This window comes from Equus caballus, chromosome 31, assembly GCF_041296265.1.
Source record: "Equus caballus isolate H_3958 breed thoroughbred chromosome 31, TB-T2T, whole genome shotgun sequence".
NCBI classification, from domain to species: domain Eukaryota; kingdom Metazoa; phylum Chordata; class Mammalia; order Perissodactyla; family Equidae; genus Equus; species Equus caballus.
Genome location: NC_091714.1, coordinates 9,407,815 through 9,428,625, shown reverse-complemented (window position 1 = coordinate 9,428,625; position 20,811 = coordinate 9,407,815). Strand labels below are relative to the sequence as shown.

At 46.8% G+C, this 20,811-nt stretch overlaps 1 protein-coding gene across 2 annotated transcripts in view; it reads right to left on the bottom strand.

Annotated features, from left to right (window-relative positions):
• Positions 1-20,728, bottom strand: part of EZR (ezrin) — a 50,868-nt gene extending 30,140 nt beyond the window's left edge. The window contains exons 1-2 of one of the 2 annotated variants that reach the window (XM_023632897.2): positions 20,547-20,728; positions 18,981-19,068 (exon numbers count right to left, since the gene is read on the bottom strand). In XM_023632897.2, the coding sequence (XP_023488665.1) occupies positions 18,981-18,992 (12 nt within the window). In that variant the 5' untranslated portion in view covers positions 18,993-19,068; positions 20,547-20,728. Of the gene's footprint in view, positions 1-18,980; positions 19,069-20,446 lie in introns of both variants that reach the window. The other variant, XM_070256297.1, reaches the window with a different exon arrangement.
• Positions 20,729-20,811: the final 83 nt, after the last annotated feature.

Here is a 20,811-nt window from a genome sequence, read left to right as displayed (position 1 = left end):
CAAGACAGACTCCTTCAGGGACGTGGGCAGACGGAATGGAAGATTCGGAGAAAACGGCAAAACCATTACGAGCTGGCCAGGAGAGGGTTTCCACGGACAAGTGAAAAGCTCACACCTGTTTTCACATTTCCAGGAGGGGGAACGGAACTCTCCAGCCAGACACACGGGAGTACAGGTTTCATTGTTCCAATGCAACTGACATCTCTTCTTCCAACAAAAAGGAGAATTCAAGGTGTTAAACTCTGATCTGTTTTTATAAAAAACAGACTCAGTTTAACAATTCACCCTATTAAAACAAAATAAATCCACTGTCCCCTTTGGTCATTCCCTAAAGCAGCTGAGGAATCCTGAACAGACAGACCTGCCAGCAGGGCTGTTGACAGGACCCACCTTGCTGGCCCAGGCGGCCCGGCCACCGTCGCCCTGGTGGGCCCACGGTCTGAAGAAGGCCACTTCCCTGCTCCTTTGGAAACAACTTTTATCTGTCAGGGATCTTCCAACTCTAACATTCTACAACTTAAAAATCATCTGAGTGGCTTCTGACACCATCCACATCAGCGGCTGTGTATTTCTCACCAAATTATCTGAATTTAGAGGGGGGGCATATTTTGAAGTAATATAAATTAAGGTTCTCTGTTTCTTTTTTTCTTTCTCTCACTGAAAGGCTTTCAGCATCTTTGCTGTGTTAATGCAAATTGTGAAACCCCAGGATGGCGCCAGACTGTTCTGCCCATCCAGCTTTCTCCCTGGGACATCCCAAAGGACTAGTGTTTTTCAGAATACACTTTGGAAAAGATGATTTTTGAGTCTTCTTAGATTAATTCGATCAAAATGGCATCTAAAATGCCTTCTAAGAGTCTGAGAGATGTGAAAAATATTGAGTTGCCTATGAAATACTGTTACTGTACTTCTAACCCACGTACGATTGCTGAATTTTTAGCTGTCAAATGATCTCCCTTTTTCCTCATTTTAGTAAATAAATCTAGTTAGGCAATTTTTCCTTCGGGAAGTGTTCATTTCCTCCTGAAATACTTTAAACTTGGTTTAAGATTACTTCTCCAATCACAGCTTTTACAGAATCAATTCAAGCTGCCTTAAAGACCAAGATGCGAGGGAAAAGTCTAAGACTAGTTCCTCCACAAAGCTCACAGAAAGCAACCGTTGATACCCCCCTAGACAAAGCCACCAGGTTTAATTTTCCTAGCCAGAACGCTACAGGGGGAACAAAAGCTGGCCGTGATTTTCCTACATGCTCAAGAATCGGGAAAATCATTTAAAATAGGGAAATTCAAATGGTAACATCTGAATGTTTGAATTTCGGGTAGTAGATTCAGCGACAACAGATTAATCCCTGTATTATCACACCTGCATTTACTCAGAATGAGTCTGAGAACAGCGACCCACGCAGCACCAAGACATTAAGAGTGTGACCTTTCACAGGCACCGAGAATGTCAGCGCTGTTTTCCAACATTCCAGCCCTCTTGCGAAGGTGCCACTCCAGCAACTTCTAACAACCTTCAAATATTTGGATAAGACCTTTCAAATACCTCGAAACGCTCTCACAGGAAGTAGGCACAGTTAACTTTCTCCCACAGATGGGGGAAGACAAGCAGAGGCGTATGACAAGGAGAAGTTCGCACAACTGACAATACATGAATTAGGAAAGCCTTTTCAGAAGCTATTTGGGTTCACCTAATTAAATAATTAGAGACAATGCTGTATTGTGATTTTCACATTGAGTCACTATGTGCTTTTTTTAATAACAGTTTTGTTGAAATTTATATACCACGAAATTACCCATTTAAAATGTGCTATTCAGTGATTTTTAGCATACTCACAGAGTTATGCAACCAACACCACTATCTAATTTTAGAACATTTCATCACCCCAAAAAGAAACCCCATGCCCATTAGCAGTCATTCTCCAACACTCCTCGCCCCAGCCCTGGCAACCACGACTCTTACTTTCTGTTTCCATAGACTTCCCTATTCTGGACATTTCTTATAAACAGAATCACATAACATGTGGTCTTTTGTGACTTGCTCCCATCACTTAGCATAACGTTTTCCAGACTCATCCATGTCGTAGCATGGGGCAGTGCTTCACTCCTTTTTTATTGCCGAATAATCTTCCGCTGTCTGGATCTAACACTTTTGTCCACCCATTCACCAGCTGATGGACCTCGTGGTGGAGCATCTTACTTATTACTTGCTGTGTCGCTTTAGTGATTGTAAATATGAAACAGGTGGAAAACAATGTCATCGAACTAGATTATCTATGGTCAATTTGGTATTCAAATTGATAAGACTAGAAAAATTTTAGGGGGAAACAAAGATGGAAGACAATGAATGTTTACAAACTAAAAGTCAATTTAAGTTTACTGTTTTCACTTATGTTGCAGTAAATGAAAATATTCTATGTTCTCAGGAGGAAGGTGCCAGCTGCCAAGCAAACTGATGAGAACACAGCAGAAAACAGAGCCCTGTACTCCCACGCTCACACTCTGCTGCAGCCAGCAGTAATTTTAGCCGCCGAGAATTCTGGCCGACTCCTTTGCTCTACAGACAGGCCACAGCCCTGGGGAGCTGCCCCACCACGGAGTAGAGGTGTGAGCCCAGGCTGATGGGGTTCTGCCAAGCAAATCATGTTCTTCCCCTAAATTTTAAGCAGAGACCGAGTCATCTGTTCCACATTTAACTCCGATGGTACTGAGCACGCCACAGGTAGCACTCAATTTAAGTACCAAAAAAAATCTTCTTTAACTGAAGACTACTTTTATATTTGAGACTTTTCTTGGATTAACACAGACCCCTTCAGAGCCCTGGCTACTGCTGGAAACAGGGCAATACCAAACATGTTTTCTGCCGTCTGGTGTCCCTTAGCAATTGCTCAGGAAATACGGCCAGTCACACCTTACATGCTGTGCCCTGGGACTTCCATGCTCCTAAGGGGGTGGTTCTCAAACTGGAACATGCCAGAGAATTACCTGGAGAGCTTGTTGAAACAGTTTCCTGGGCCACAGGCCCAGAGACTGACTCAGGAGGTTGGGATGGGCCCATAAATCTACAGCTCTACCCAGCTTGTGGGTGAGGCCACACCCGGCCAGCCCCTGCTCTCAGTGAAAGAGGCGAGCATCCTGAACGTGCAGAAGGCCACAACTCCTTTAGGCAAGATGCATGTATCTACTGCTGGCTTTCATACTCCACCATGTGGAAACCTCTTTCCTCAATTTTTGTTCACCAGTCCTGGAGTACAGTTACAGACCTAAACTTGCAGAGACAGGTTTTTCTTAATGAAACTCCATTATCTCGACACACGGAACCCTATTTTAGTCTCTCTGGATTCTGATCTCCTTGTCTTTGAGAAAGATAAAAATCGGTCCCTATGAACAATACTCCAACTCAGTAAATCACAGCATTGGCTCCGACACGCAGGGGTCATTTTTCACAAATGCTGGCTAACAAATAACCAAGCTCCGTAAAACATTACCAGTAACTTAGCGAACCTTAATCAGCTTAGTGTTAGAAATGCAGACAAAGCCCCAAAGGCAAAGGGGTGTTTTGTTTTTAGCTCTTCTCCCTCCTTGTCACTTTTTAGGGTGTCCCAGTAATGGTTACTATTTAAAAGATAACTTTGTTTCTAAATACAGTCATGTGCTGCACAATGTTCTGGCGGATGGTGGACCACACACAGTGGTGGTCCCATAGGATTAGCATCATAGAGCATGCGTGTGCGGTAGGCTGTACCATCTAGGTTTGTGTACGTGCACTCTATGATGTTCACACAATGACGAAATTGCCTAATGACGCATTTCTCAGAACGCATCCCCGTTAAGTGATGCATGACTGTTACAGAAAATGAGTGTCTGCCTCAGTTAAATGTGCAGTACTGCTGCCAGTAACACAGTTTATACAAACAGTCAAATTTTATAAAAGCAGTTGCCACTGAAAATCCAATCACCGTATTTTGCAATGTTATAGTTTCTAATAAGCATATAATCAGAAGTGTCCAACTTTTATTCAAGAAAGGCAGCCCAGACATGGACAGAGAGGCCAAAATAAAAACCAGTATGTTGCTTTGGGAAGGTTATTTATCAAAATATCAGCACAGGGCCAGCCCCGGTGGCCTAGAGGTTAAGTTCAGCGTGCTCTGCTTCAGCGGCCGAGGTTCAGATCCCCAGTGTGGACCCACAACGCTCATCTGTTAGCGGCCATGTTGTGGTGGTGGCCCACAAAAAAAAAAACAGAAAAAAGGGGAAGAATTGAAATGGACGTTAGCTCAGGGTGAATGTTCCTCAGGGGAAAAAAAGCAAATCAAAACATTATTGTAGAGAGAGGAGACAAGTAAAATAGAAATGTGATCCTTAAAACAGTTTTTCATTAAATGTGCCACAATAACTTGATACCATACCGGCAAAGACATCGACACCACCTGTCAGTCAAGAGTTGGGAGGGAGTGGCCCCTCTCTAAAGGGGTCCCACCAAGAGTAGCAGCAACAGGTCACCACATGCCTGAAGGCAAGCTGGCCTCAAAGTGAGAAATCCCAGGGACAAGCGTGTAAGCTCTGGCTCTTAACAGACCTCTTGAGGTTTACTGACCTTTAGAGAAGGTGGAAATAACAGTACAAACACATCTTACTAATAAAATAACCATACGGCAAACCTGGATTAACACTTTTAATATTGTTATTCCTTTCTTTCAAGCTCCTCTGTATCTTAAGTTTAAACTATATGCAATTACATCATTTTATATTGTCTTCTCTTTCAAGGTGAGAGACAGAGAATGAAGGTGAAGAAACTGGCGTGATGGTTAGGCTTAGGAACATTTTCAGATGCCAAAGAACACTGGTCATCTAGGCCTGCAAATCTTATAAAAAGCCTGTGGAACTAATTATAACAAAAATTGCAGACAATTCAGTAAAAATTCCACGCATCATCATTTTGTCTGTAGCAGAACAAACCGACCAAGACAGATGGGTAGGACAGACACAAAATTCATATTCTGATAAAGTTTTCATAGGATTATACAATACTAGGATAATAGTCTAGTCTTTTATTGCCTAGTAATAGGGACAACAAAATCATCAAGTGTTAGAGCTGACAAGAGTCCACTCCAGACAACTCCTATAGAGGCCAAAGTGCTGGCCCACTGTTCTCAGATGCTTCTAGGACTTTCCGAGGAATCACGGATGGGCGGTCCCGCTATTCCTCGGAATATGAAGTACTGAGAACAACTGGGTGATGCTGGTGCTGACTGCTCTCTGGTCTCCTGGTACCCACCATGGAGCTCCAGACATTCCATCCTTGTGAGGGTGGTCATGCCCCCAGCAGGAAAATTCAAGCTGGGCTACATGCAGATGGATGCTGACTGTCAATAGAATGACTTTCAATTCCCTTATATCTATCAAGAAACTAAATTAATCTTCCACAATCGAGTGCCTCTGGCTAGGTCATTATCTTCTGGATTGAAATAATCCTGTCCTCCCCTCCCATCCCTTCTGATGGAGGTGGAGAATGGAGGTCATTGGTTGGTGTTTGCCCAGGTGCTGACTACCAGGGAAAGGCAAGGTTGTAAGGACAGAGTTCGAAGTCAAACTAGCCAACTTAACTCTACTATAAATCAAGAAGTGGATTAGTTCAGGTTCAGCACAAACCCCTTTATTTAGTTTTAGGAAACATAAGCTAACTTGGAGGAGTGGGGGTGTTCGTGCCAGGCCCCTGCCTCTGAGCGCCACAGAATCATGACACCACAGGGTGGGCACCGACCTCATTTGACAGAGAATTTGACGTCACTTTAAGGAATTTTGAGGGTCACAAAGTTAGTCATGAAAATTAACACTACATAGCCCTCACCTCCTTTTCTAAGATGCTCTCCTCCATCCGCCATAGGCTAAGCTTGCAACGTAAGAGCTAAATTCTTAATACGCAGTAAAGGGCAGAATATTAACATTGAGAGCTGGGTCTTAGAATTTCCAAGTAACTTTAATGTTGTGGGTATCTACATTGTCACATTTTATACCATATTTCTCTGGCATATACATGTATATGTTATGAGTAGAAAACTGAAACAGTGACCAGGTGTCCCTCTTTTGTAGGGTGACTCTGAGGGGGTACTGCTTGGTGAGAGGTATACAGTTATTCTAGTCTGACCACCTTCTTTCAAAGGCTGAGGAAACAGGCCCAGGGAGGTTGATACAACTTTCTCAACCTCTGGTAACCAGCCCCTAAAAATATTTATATCTGTACTGCTCTTAAATGTTATTCCTCAAACTGTACCTTTCAATAAAAGTCAATGCTTTTAAACTTTTGAAAAGTTTGTATTCCCAAATTCCAGGGTGATAATTATGTAGAAACAGATATATAAATGACGGAAGCACCCGGATCAACTAATGTCCATCCCATAATTTCAAGAACATGTCATGAAATCCCAAGTCTTTCTCAACTGCTCCTTTTGCCTCTGAAAATAAGCCACTTCCTGCCCCCAGACCCACTTCCTGCTTAACACAGAAAGCGGACAAGCCAGTCCTGTTTGTACTGATTATAACCAGAGAAAAATCATGATCTGAGAGCTAGAAGGGAACTTTCTGAGCAGTCAAACTAAATAGAGAGCCAGTTGCCTCACTATAAACAGTTGGGACCAGCTTGTGCCAAGCCCTCCCCACTGACTACAGACCGTACAGCTTCCGGAAAGAGGGATCCGAGGCAGTAAGAAACTGCTTCCAGATGTCTGAGCATCCTCCCTTTTACCCAAGTTCCAAGTCTGTGGTGCAGAGAAATGCTGGGGGGCATTTTATGAAAAATATTCCTGCTACCTGTCAGCTGCCCATTTTTAAGATCCTTTTGTGAGTAGGAACTGACTTCTCCTACACTGGGAATGACATACACTATGTGTGTAAATTTAATATGGGAACTAAAGTAGAACGCTTAGACATCACTTTACATAGGAAAAGGGAAAGAGAACCAAAGAATGCTACTTTCTGCAAAGAAACCATTCCTTTCCAGAAACACAAATAATCTACATATCCTTCTCTCTCATCCCAAGGCAGGCAAGAGAAACGATCTGTCAAGGTCACTTTCTCTTTATCTAATAAACTTGTGAAGTCTTGATTCTGTGACAGGTGATTTGAGTTTTACTAAATGTGTCATACATACTTCAGCACCAATTTAGTTCACTGAAAAGTGAAGTTAATTATATGCACAAACTTAGGATGCCATAAAAACCAAAAAAGGGCCAAGACGGCCATCACATGCTACAGTGGTTTTTAATTCTAGGCTCATAAAACAGAGGAAATTAAAGACCCCATAGACTAAATTTCACTACCCACCTGGAATGCACTATTTCCTCTGTAAATTTAGAAGTCTGAGTTTTTCCCTTCTAATCTGGTAGGGGGAAAAGCCTACGAAAGAATGAAAATGTCAAAACAACATAATTCCTTTGCTAACTTACTGTTTTAAGGAAGGACATAAAACTAAACCATACTTAAATCTTCTGCCATTTCTGACACAAATCTTTGCCCCTAGTTAAGATCACACATGCAGTAATACTTTGCAGTGTTAAAGAACATTTCTCCTATAAGCAGCTTAGACAAGATGTATTTCAACTTGCCCAAAGGTCTTTACTTTAGAAAATAGAGAGTAAGACCCCAATAGCTGTTTCTAATGCAAACTAAATCAGTAAACTTACAAAATTTGCTTGAAAAAGCAAACTTCAACAAAACGTTATGCTTTAAACTACTCCGTGTTTCTGAAATTATACTAAGTTAAAAAAAAAGTAGCTCTTCAATTTATACTTTGTAACAATCAAGTGTGTTGCATCTGGAGTGGGGTTATAATTATGTCCATAATGACAGGATGGGAGCAAGAAGACCAGGTGTGCACTTCACCGTCCTATCACTCAGCCAACTCCTGCAGCTCGTGGTCTGCTGTCTCTCCTTCAGGTCCCACCTCCGCCCACCCGTCCGCAGCCCCAGTGCAGACTGCACACGGATCTCTTAAAATGGGTGCATGAAATGCCACTCAGTGAGGCCCCACACTTCATTATGCTCACTTCCAACTTGCAGCTTTGAGAAAGCTGCTATTGAGACAATGACCTATCTCCATTCGGGTCACAGCACCCTCCTCCTCCTCCACCAAAAAAAAAACAACAACAACAGTCGTGGGAATACAGAGTAATAGTGGAACTGGCTGGGAACAAACAGTTCTATGTGTTTCCAAGTAAACTGCAGTCCTGACTCGAGATCTTTAATAAAACACGTGTGTGGAGGGGGAGATGGCCCAAGGAGGGTTCATGAGGCACTCCTCTGATCAGAACACAAACGGTCTCCCAGAGAGCCGTGGTTCCACTCCAGGAATCCACGGAGAACTGCTTGCCAGGAGCCACGGGTGGGCAGGACCCCCCGAGCAAGGGTCTCAGCTCTCGTGCCCAGGACTCCAGGTCCCAGGGGAAGCAGACGGCCCTTCCCACCTTCCTTCTCACAGACTCAAGCATCTGGTGATTTGGAAAAGTGACAGTGTCCTTCCCTTTCACCCCTATAACACGCTTTTGAAAAATAAACTCTTTATTTTGGAAGATTTGAAACATTCACAAAAGTAGAAAGAGCAGTAGAATGAACCCCCAGGTACTTTTCACCAGCTCTGACATCATTTACGTTCTAGCACTCGTAATTCATCTACTCTTTCCACCGCTTAAAAAAAATTTTTTTATTGCTGGCATATTTTAAGGCCATCATATATCATTTCACTTGTAAAAACTTCAGCATGCAGCCCTAATGGCCTTTAAATATATATATATTCACATACACACACACGCCATACCACTTATTATCATTTCTAACATAACTAAAAACTGCTCCTTAATATTTAAAATTCAGTCAATATTCAATTTTTCCCCATCACCTCGAAAGCACTTTTTTTCCCCCCAAAGATTTTGTTTTTCCTTTTTCTCCTAAAGCCCCCTGGTACATAGTTGTGTATTTTTAGTTGCGGGTCCTTCTACTTGTGGTATATAGGATGCCACCTCAGCATGGCTTGATGAGCGGTGCCATGTCTGCGCCCGGGATCCGAACCGGTGGAACACTGGGCCACCAAAGCACAGCGTGGGAACTTAACCACTCGACCACGGGGCCAGCCCTCGAAAACATCTTTTTACAGCTGATTTGTTTAAATCCTGTAAGGCACTTTGCAGCCTTGTCATCACACTCTATTTCCAAACTGCCCCGTGTGGCCAGCTTCTTAATAAACATCAAGTCTTCCCCACCTTCTCTCACCGGCCTAGCGCCACCTAAGAGTGTCATCCAAAGGGCAATGGATTATGTAAGCAGATACTTGAACGAGGAGAAGCAACGTCCCTAATTATTTAAACGAGGCAATGAAACACTTTAACAAGGATACTATACTAACATACATATTTTCATAAATAGAGGTGGTTCCAATCTAATACATATGTTCTAAGCTTTTACCAAGTGATTTGTGGTTCAATTTCCTCTTTAAAAACACAAGGAACAGGGCTGGATATGGTTCTAAAACGTCTTTTACAAGAAACCTACAGATGCAGTAATGGTGCAGTAACATTACTCAAAAGGAACAAATTCCCGTGAATCTCAGTGCCTGAGAAACGATGGGAGAATCTAAGCGGGGATGGCAAGTGGGGACGTGTTTCCCACCAAATCTATTTGAAAACAAGCTCTTGGAAAAATATCACCTTGGCTCATTGTCCAACACAAGAGTGATTTATGAAAAAGCAAAAAATAAACAGAACATGTCACATTCTGCCCATTCATAAGTCACTCTGCCCAATGGCTTTAACTCTTCACCCAATGGAGTCAAGGACAGGGAAGTACCTTAGCCTCTTGGTGGAGCCCGGATAAAACGGATAGCAGCCCTCCTCACTCCCTGGCATCCTATTAGCTGCCGGAAAGCAGTATTTCCCCCTTTTTGTTCACCGATGTAACCCCAGGACTAAACACTCAGCACACAGTAGGTACTCTATTTTCTGAACGAACAAATGAATTTTATGGCGGGATGTGGGCAGTGGTCATCGTGGTAACAAAAGGACAGAAAATAAGGAAAAAGTCTACTGAGTCAGAAAAAAAAAGAATGCCCATCATGAGACGTGAAAGCTTGTAATCAGATTAGAATTTCCTAGTTACAAGTGGAGTTCTACATTGACTCTGTCTGCTGTGGTGCCAGCAGGAGCTTCCAGGGGCTGTCCCGCCTCCAGGGTGGTCCTGGGGATCCTGTTTCCCCACGGGGAGGTGGAGCAGCTCGCCCACGATCACCCACTGAGGTGGGGGTGTGTGTACCCACTTGGTCCTCCTCCTGTTTATCTGCCACTAAAACAAGAATTTCAAGTTTGCTCTAGAAGCAGATAACGATGCTTTTTTTCCTCCAAACCACTTTGCCCCCGGCTTTGTGGCCAGGAAAGACAGAACCTAAAGAAACAAGTATCTAACATGGTTCTAAGTAGAAAGAAGTTCCATGGAGTAAAATAAAGCGGGTGGACGGTTAGGGGGCGCTATTTTGGATCTGTTGTTAGTGCTGTCGAATGGATTGCGACTCCTGGCACCCCTGTGTCCAGCAGAGCGGAACCCTGCCCAGTCTTTCTGCACCATCCTCTCCCCTTCCTGTGCTGCACCAGACAAGGCTCTCCTGCTTTTCACAGGGTTTTCATGGCCAGTTTTTGGGGAGTGGGTGGCCAGGTCCTCCTTCCTAGTCTATCTTAGTCTGGAAGCTCCACTGGAACTTGTCCCCCATGGGTGACCCTGCTGGCAATTGAAATCCCAGTGGCATAGCTTTCAGCATCAGAGCAACACACAGCTGCCACAGTGTGACAACCGAGAGACGGGAGAAGAGACTCCCTCATCAGGACAAGAACCTGGCTGCGGTGGTGAGGGCGCAAATTTTAACCCCCAGACCCCCAGGGCTGGCTCTATTTTAGATAGAGTGGTCTCACTCACTCAGGGATTGAACCATAAAAACCATCTACAGTCAGAAATTCATACACAGATGACAGGAGGTCAAAGTTCATTCTAAAAGATCAGTGGTAAAAAAGCAACCCGTTTATGTAACATTCTCTTTCCAACTCAAATATCAGGTACAAATTGCTTTCTTTTAGCATATGCCAGAAATCTGTCATTCTATAATGGCTTGCGAGTGTGACACGAGATACTACCACTCTCTCTATAGAAACAAAGACCCACCAGAACAGCAGCCGTGTTTAAAATATTACCTCAGTGCCAGCCACGCCTTCTCCTTGTGACACACAAAACAAGTCCCTGCTCAGAGCCTGCGACGCGCTTCATCCTGGCTAACGAAACCGATTCTTTGTTCTTTGAATTTTTTAAAAATTGGAACCACTGTGGTGGATCTGCTTCTAAATACTATTAGCTTAGTCATAAAATATATACAAGGTTATAAAAAATGCTTGACAATCATTATTTTTATCCCAAAGCAGGGGCTGGCAAATTTTTTTGTAAAGGGCCAGACAGTAAATATTTTAGGCTTTGCGGGCCATATTTGGTGTCTGTTGCATAAAACTGCTCTTGTTCTTTTTAAACAACCCTTTTAAAATGTAAAAACCATTCCTAGCTCGTGGGCCACACAAAAATAGGCCACAAGCAGATGTGGCCTTTCCCTACCTCCTCCTAAAGTAAAAACAATTATTCACAATATCTGAAATGACAATTTTTTGGTACAGTTTTAAACTGATCTTCTCTCAGGCAAAAATAGAAAATTGGTGTGTTTTGCTGTTGGAGCTCCTATGCATCCTTCAACACCCACCTGAAGCATCTCACTAGCTGGGAGGCCTTCCTGGATCTCTCCAGGGCACATTTAATCTTCTGTTTGTCACTCTACTACCACACTTTCTATACTTCACTTCAATTCTTTGTTTAAGTATCTGATTCCCCTAGTAGACTGAGAATCCTTCAAGTCAAAAACCTATCTTGCTTATTTTTACAGTCCCAGCATCTAGCACATAATGGCATCTAACAGGACTTCAGTAAACGAGGAAGGAACCCACATGGCCTACGAGGGAATTCTGACAACTAGACGACACAGAAGACAAAAAGGAGATAGAATGTTCCCTTTTACTCAATAGCCTGAACATTTCTTGTTGTTCTTTCCCATCAAAGATGTACTGACAAACTTTACCTGGCTTATAGCAACTCGCAAACTAAAACCCTTAGTTTTAGCTACAGGTTACACTGAAAAGTTTGTAAAACATATTTCCAGGGAAAAAAGCACACAAGAAATACATAAAGCTTACAGCACTGAAGAGAAATAGTTTGGATCCCACAGACACAAGCTTTGTCTTAGTTTATTTTACGAAACATTCTTTTCATTTAAAAACTTTTTGCTGCCATTTCACAGATGACAAAATTGAGGTTCCCAGAAGCCAGATGGTTTGCGGAAGGACAAAGGAAGTGGCAAATGTATTATGAAACTGCTCTGTTTACGGCTCTTTGCATTTTTATTTATTTGGAAAAATAATAAACATTAACTATATATCAAGCATTCTATTTTAGTCACAAGTCTCTCAGTCACCGATAGCACAATGCTTTTCTTTTTCTTTAAAAAAAACTATTTACGGAAGTGTGGAATAAGATCTTTACTCTTTATGTCAACAGGCATGGAGGGTAAGTATGTTAAGAAGGAAAATAATGCAACACTCTGGTCTCTTCAATAAATACTCCGTATTTAATTAGTAGTAGCAAACACATTTAGTGCTTTAAATTAAAAACTAATTGGAACAACTGGGGAATCCCAAGTGAAGTTACTTCTGAAATGAAATAAAATATAAAGCATATAACTCAAAACGCAATCCCTGATTTTGAAAACAGACTGAATTTCATTGCTTCACATTAGAGAGTTGAAATGTCAAAATACTAAGAAAGCAGGCTCACTGAATCATCCCCCAAAATCTCAAAATTGTCAAAGATACACAAGAGTTTAAGCCTGTTAAAAAAGAATTAAAGAATTATGATAATTCACTAGGAATAGTGATACTATTTTCTTTTCCCAAACTATAAGTACTAATAAAATTACTCCAAATTTTATTAGAAATCACAATATTATTGTTTAGGACAGTAACGAACAAGAGAGCCCAGTGTGGAAGGACAGAGACACAAAAGAGAAGTGGGATCTCCTTCTTCCCTACCATTTAACAGAAAATGTCTACCCTCTTTCTCCCCTTTAAAAAACAAAGAGAAGAGGAGGATTGGCAGCAGATGATAGCTCAGGGCTAATCTTCCTCAAAAAAAAAAAAAAAAAACCCCAAAAAACAAAGACAGCCAAAATTTGAGAGACCACTTGGTCACTGCCAAATTAAGCTCTGAACTGGACTCCTTGCAGAGAGAAGCTCAAATCAGAGCGCTTCTATCGTGCATCTTCGAGGGTCTTGTCTTTCTGGAGTCTGGTCCCCGTGCAGCTATCTGATTTTTCCCACCCCAGCCACATTCCAAATACCAGTGATGGCACCCACGGCGTTTAAGCTGCAACGTGAAGAAGGCAGCTGTGTTTCCACCCCCGACCCGCGGAAGCATTCGTCTGAACGGCCGCTCTGGAATCCCACGAGGCTTCGATGCTCCCTGAACACAGCACAGTCTCTGCTCACACACAGCCACCAGTATCAACCCCACCAAGAGGGCCTCACTGCATTGCTGGGGTCTAAGCAAAAGGATTATATAAAAACTGCTCTTTTCCTATGAAACTGGCGGTTCCCAAACACTGGGGTACGAGAGAATCGTCTGGAGAGCTTACCTAAAGCACATCCCCTAAGATGGGGAGTCAGCAGCACTGAGTCCTGAGGGACCCAGGAATCTTTAAATCTCCAGATAATTATGTACACCAAAGTTTGAGAACACGGCCCTACATGAACCCTACCTTTTAACTTTATGCGTGTACAGCATGTACATACACTCAGGAGAAACATAACCAGCTGCTGGATTACTTTTAGTTTATGTGGATTTAAAAATACTGTAAGAAGTCTGGTATCTGTACGTATTTGAGGGGGCAGCAGCTATGATAACGAAAGAAGCCAAGCACTTCCTTCATCCATCACAGTTGCAAATGTATTAACAGGTACCAACCAAACTCTCAAGCTGCCCTCCCACACCTGGGCCTTTTCCAGACTCCTTATCTCAGTGAATGGCACCACCATCCATCCAGTTATGCAAGCCAGACACCACAAGTCAGCCTCGACATCGCCCTCTGCCCTCACACACCCATCCATCACCAAGCCCTATCAACTGTACCTCCCAAAGACACCCTCTTCTCTCCATTTGCACCACCTTGGTCCAAGCTATCATCATCTCTTACCTGGGCGACTCCAACAGTCTACCATCTCCATTGCCTCCTACTGATTCTCATCCTGCAGCTGCAGTGACCTTTCAAGAGGCAAATCTGATCAGGTCACCTCCTTCCGGTGGAAACTCTTCAGTGCTGCCCCCTGAGTTAAGCTCAGAAATGTCCGAGTATGGCCTATAAGGCTCTGCAGAGCTGGCCCCTGTTTTCCTCTCTAGTCATACTGGTCTTCTTCTGGAGCCCTTAACTCATCCTACTCTCCCCTACCACAGGGCCTTTGCACAAGTTGTTCCCTCTGCCTAGTATGTTCTTTGCCTCCCTCCTTCACCTAGGGAACACCCCTTCATTCTTTACACCACTCAACAGTCATCACCCCCGCAGGCGTGCACTTCTGACCTCCCTCTTTTGCACTCCCCCCAACCAGCACCATCACCCACATGTCATTATATACACTCAAGTCATTCTGTGATTACTGTCTGCCTCACCAGACTGGAAATCCATGATGACAGGGACTATTTCTGTGCCTGCTCATCGTGGTAGCCTCAACATCGAGCACAGTAACGGAGCAACGTCTGCTGGACTAATGGATGAATGTACAAATGGATCCATTGTGCCTCACAGTGTGATCATGACAAATGACTAATCCTAGCCAGCACTTCTCACCACCACATGGGAAAATCTTAGACCTAATTCCCCATCTGCCCATGGGGAAGGAGGGGTACACAGAAAATAGATCCCATGTGTCCTCCTCAACTCGGGGGGCGGGGATGGAAAATGTACCAGCATATTCAGTAAATTCTGCCCCTATTAAAATATTTAGTGGGAAAGGCGATGCATTCCCAGAGAGGCAAAGTTATCTCAGAAATTATCTTAGAATGTGGGCACAGGGCAGAATTTTGAACACACGTTCAGAGTCTTCCTATTGAAGGGAATATCTTTTATTCTAGAAACTTCCATAGCGACGCTTTAGCAACGAATGGCTAAGGCATCGGCTGGTGCCACTTAGAGGCAGTTCAGCTCTAAACTTCCCAGAAAACAGCTTGAAGAGAGCCAGGCCTTGAAGGCAACACCCGATGCATTCCTGAGCTGGCCAGCCCTGGTTTTTCTTTCTAACGCCCCACGCCTCCTTTCTATCCCAATGAAGAGAGCAAGTGTGGGGGGAGAGAGGAGGCAGGCACTCCAGTCACCCTCCGCTGAGCCGTGGGCACAAGGCCTGCTTCCTGAGCCAGCTCCCGGAGCACAAACCCCCACCCACGCCTCTCCCAGAGGACAGGGACCCACAAGGCCACGGAGACCAGCCGAACAGAGGGCGTGGTGCCTTCTGGATCTCAAATCATCCTGCTTGGAAGTCTCCCAGTCACACATGAGTAGAGCCCCAACGCAGCTGTGGGAAAAGCAAAACCAGACAATGGGCCACAGCAGTCCCTGAGGCCCGGGAGGATCAAATCCACCCACAGGCCTCCAGCAAGAGGCAGCTGGAGCGTTACTTCTCCCATTTCCCCATCAGGTTTTGTTCTTCATTGTGGCGCCTCCTGCCCTGTTTGATGGCGCTCAGTGAGTTTTCCAGCTCCTCTTTCGGCATTTGCGGGCGTCTGGGCTCGGGTCCCAGGCTATAAGCTCCTGGAGGACAAGACCTGTCTCACCTACCTGTGGGGTTCCCGGTGCCTTGCGCTCGGAGCTTGCACGACACCTGCTTGCTGAATGAGTGAACAATGTTTTCAACAAGTGGTCAGCTGAGAAAGCGGTATGAAGAGAAAAGGCAGCAAATAACTATTATTTCATTGAAACCGTTTTACGAATAAAGTCACCCACTGACTCACTTTAGACAAATCACTCAAAACTACTTTGCCCGCCCAATGCGAGGGATCAGGTAGAAGGACCAAACTGCAACTCTTCAGATGTATCACCTTCACAGGTAAGTGTTTGCCCATAATCCTGTTGTTAAAAATGAAATCACACGAAACCACTCAACAAAATTCTTAGCGTGGCCTTGAACAATAAGAACCAATAACTCTGTGTTTAAAGGACACATCTGTCGGAAGCTTCAGCTGTAAGGTCTACTGAAGCAGCAAAAAACATCAGTAACAAGAACCAGATACTCTGTAACCGCCTTAGAAGTACCATACGCAAATGTGTGCAGACCGCTAAGCCCTTCTCAGTGACCTGTGGGGTGGCCCTAATATAATTCTCAAGAAAGGCTTTAGTATATTTCTTTTACAAGGCAAAAATCTCCAACACCCTCCCCCACCACGAAGGGGAAAGGTAGGAACTTTCCATGGCACACACCTGCAGCTCACCTAAAAGGAGACCTCACAACACGGTTTGGAAATGCTAACTGTAGATATTATATAAAATATATAGTCTTCCCAAATGTTCCTCTGGTCATTGGAAACCTAACATAGAAGGTGATAGCTGCTACTACCTTTCTTAATAGTATCTTCACTTTGTCAGAACATTTTCTAAGTTTTTGATCCACCATAAAAGACCTTTAAAGCCAAATGAAACTAAAACACACTTGCTCTAAGAAACAGAAAGAGAGACTTACTCAAGGAAGGAAATTCTGACACATGCTACAACATGGATGACACTTGAGGACATCATGCTAAATGAAATGAGCCGTCACAAGAGGAAGCATACTGTGTGATTCCACTTATATGAGGTACCTAGAGTAGTCAAACTCATAGAGACAGAAAGTACAGGGCCAGCACGGTGGCGCAGTGGTTAAGTTCGCATGTTCTGCTTCGGTGGCCCAAGGTTCTCCGGTTCGGATCCCAGGTGTAGACATGGCACCGCTTGGCAAGCCATGCAATGGCAGGCATCCCATATATAAAGAAGAGGAAGATGGGCACGGATGTGAGCTCAGGGCCAGTCTTCCTCAGCAAAAAGAGGAGGATTGGCAGCAGATGTTAGCTCAGAGCTAATCTTCCTCAAAAAAAAAAAAAAAACCCAAAAGAAAGTAGAAGGGTGTGTGCCCGGGGCTGGGGAGGAGGAGAACAGGGAGTTAGCGTTTCATGGGGACTGAGTTTCAGTTTGGGTAAGTTCTGGAGATGGATGCTGTGATGGGTGCAGAACAATGTGAATGTACTGAATGCCCCTGAACTGTACACTTACGAATGGTTAAGAAGGCAAATTGTATGTTATGCATATTTTACTACAATAAAACAAAAAAAGAAATGAGAAAAAGAATAAAAGAAATTACAGTTCATCATGAGAAATAAGTAGTGACTGCAAACTGGTTTCCTAACTTTTTTCTCAGTGCTATCTTAGAATCTGAACTCTGCATCTTTTCTTTTCGTGAAATGAAGAAAACCACACCAGGAAATGGCAGCCAATCTCTTGACCACTCTGCATCGTCCTGCTTAGGGCTGTGCCCCGAGTAAGGGGAGGTATTTGGGTCAGTTTTAGATCACAGGCATTGTAAAGCCTGGATGTCATGCGCCACTTGCAAGTTGGAAATGAAAAGAATTAATTGTGTGCAGGAAAAAAAATTTTCTGCATCATGAATGAATCACCTTGAGGATCTAAGTTAGGCAAAAACTATACCTGCTTCTGAATCTTTTAGTATATTAACAGAATAATTGATCTAATCTAACAGTAAAATAAGACTTCACTAATAAAAACCTTTCAGAAAATCTGACATTTAATGGTAGAAAAGGCACATAAAGCATCGACTACGGGACCAATCTGTTTGAAAAACTAGATAGAAGTGCCACACAAATCTTTTATTGCAATTTCTAATGAATCCACGTATTTTCTACACTGTGCTTCAAAACTCGATTAAAGTTTAAATTCTCTTTCTAATGTCTAGTCAGCAGTTTACCTGTGTTAAAAGCAGGCAGAACAGATACAACTTCCTAAGAAACGTGGGTCACAAAGAACCTGTCTGGGTCCCATAACTTAAATGACAGCCACAACACCCCAGGCCTGGCCAGCAATCTAACCGAGAATGCAACAAAATCAGATTGAAAGGGACAGAGGTGCGGGCAGAGCGGCACAGACATCAGCTGATGTTTATGCTATTTACCAGGAGGGCCCGACCAGAGAGGGGCCTCCTTATCACCCCGCAGGGCTGCCCGCCTTCATGTGCAATTCAAGTCCATTAGTACACTCTCTCAGATAGGAATCCTGCTGCCACCAGCGAATTCCCGGGCGAAGAGCGCAGCTCCACAGGCTGCCCCGGGGTACAATGGCCTGGAACGAAGCTACGCGCCAGAAAGACCGCGTCTCCTCTGCCAGATGTCCTCTAGAGCGCCAGAGGAAGATCTGGGGTGCCTCTGGCTCCGGACACTTGAAGGCACTCCGAGTTGGTGTGCGCCCTCGGACGCCACCTGACTCTCCCGCGATTTAGACAACTTTTCAAGAAACTTCCAAGTTGCATTAGAATGCACTTTTGAAACAGACCGAAGCAGTGTAAAAGGGGATTCTGATTTTTACAGAAGACCATAACTACGGGAGGGGCGGGGCTCGCAAAGAAAAAGACTGCAGAGTGAAAAGCATCAAAACCGTGTCTTCTTCAGGAGTTCCACAGAAGGACCAACAAATCACAAAGAGGGGAGACAACTCCCTGCTCCCGCCCTCTTAGCCGTCTGCAAAACCCTGCCCCCACACCTCGCCCAGGTAACTCCCACTGGAAGCGGAGCCCGAAGCCTCCGAGCCAGCCCGGAAGCTGGGTTGCTTACTGGTTTCGGCATTTTCGGTTCCTGCTGGGTTTTCCTCACTCCCCTGGAAACACTACTCTCCAGCAGCGGCTGAGACGGTTCTCGGGACCTGAAGGCACAGGAAGCCCTTCAGAGCGCGCAGCAGCCTCCTCCCGCGCCGCCGCGCCCCGACACTCGGCGCCCGCCCCGCGCCGCCGCTTAAGAACCGGCCGGGCGGGCGCCGGGATGAGTCACCGCCCAACCTGCAATTACGCGGGCCGGGCGGGCCGGGCGGGCGGGCCCGGGGGGGCCGACGGGGAGGGGGCGGGGACTGGGAGGGGAGGGGAGGGGAGGGGAGGGGTTGGGGGCGCGGGGAGGGGAGGGGGAGGGAGGGGGAGGGAGGGGGTGGGGGCGCGGGGAGGGGGATGGGGACCGGGAGGGGAGGGGGCGGGGGCGCGGGGACCCGGCGGGGAGGGGGATGGGGACCGACAGGGGAGGGGAGGGCGAAGGGGCACGGGGACTCGACGGGGAGGGGGCGGGACCCGGTGCGAAGCGGGAGGGGGCCGGCGGGGAAGGGGACAGGGAGGTAAGGGGGAGGGGACGCGGGGACCCGGCTGGGAGGGGGCGGGACCCGGTGCGAAGCGGGAGGGGGCGCGGGGACCTGGAGGGGAGGGGGCGCGGGGACGGGGCTGGTGGGGAGGGGGCAGGACCCGCTGAGGAGGGGTAGGGGGCGGGGGAGACCCGGCAGGGAGGGGGCAAGACCCAGTATGGAGGGGAGGGGGCGTGGGGACCCGGTGGGGAGGGGGCCGGTGGGGAGGGACCCGGTGCGGAGGGGGAGGGGGCGGGAACCAGGCGGGGAGAGGGCGCGAGGACCCGGCGGGGAGGGGAGCACGCGGGTCGGGGTGCAGGGCCTGGGTGGGGGACCTGGGCGGCGGGAAGGGAGCCTGGTGGGCGGGCCCGGCGAGAAGGGTGCGGGGCTGGGGGGCGCGGAGCCCGGCGGGAGGGGTCGGAGGACCGGGGCGCCGGGGCGGGGGTCCCCCGAGGTAATTTTCGGGGCTTCCAGGAAGCCAGCCGGGAGCCCAGCAAACAGCAAGTTTCACTTTGTGAAGCAACCGTTTGCCCCAAGGCTGAAACCGCAACCGTCAAGCCTTTGAGAAACACTTTTAAAAAACTGTCCCCGCCCGGGAGGGGCCGAGGACTGCCCGGCCGGGCGAGGCTGGGGGGCGCGGGCGGGGGGCGCGTGCACGCAGCCCAGGCTCTGCTGGCACTTTGGAACGGGGACATGAGGGGACAGAATGGAGAGAGAAAGGTCGCGGAGCAGCGGGGGCGGCCACACTCGGCAGGTTCGGCTTCACCTGCCGTTTCTTTGGGCCGAGCGGGAGAGCCGTGCGCGGAGGGCTAGGCGGGGACCCCACCAGCCGGAGACACCGGGACCCTGAACCCCTCGGGGACCACCGGTCTGGGGCTTGCGCGCGGGCTGCCCCTCCGCCAGGCCGGCCCCGCCACACCTGTCGTCGAGTCCCAGCCACTGTCCCCTCCGCGCGGCGCGAAGCCCCTGGCCCGGCCCGGCCCCTCCGCCCGCCAACCCCGGCCACGCGCCGGGCTCACCGGCGGCGCCTGCAGAGAACGGCTGCTCTCCCCGCTGTCGGCGTGTCCGCGCAGTGCGCCCGCCGCCCGCGCTCCCGAGAGTCCCTGGTTGGGCGGGGTCCCGGGGCCGCGCCCCTACCCGCCCCGCCCGACCCGCGAGGTGCGCCTGGCGCGCAAAATGGCTGCAGCCGCCGCCCGCGCCCGGGGCGCCCTCCGCCTCCCCCGCGCCCCCCCGAGCGCCCCCGAGGGCCTTGGAGACCCGGGCGGGGGCGCCCTCCGCCCCCCA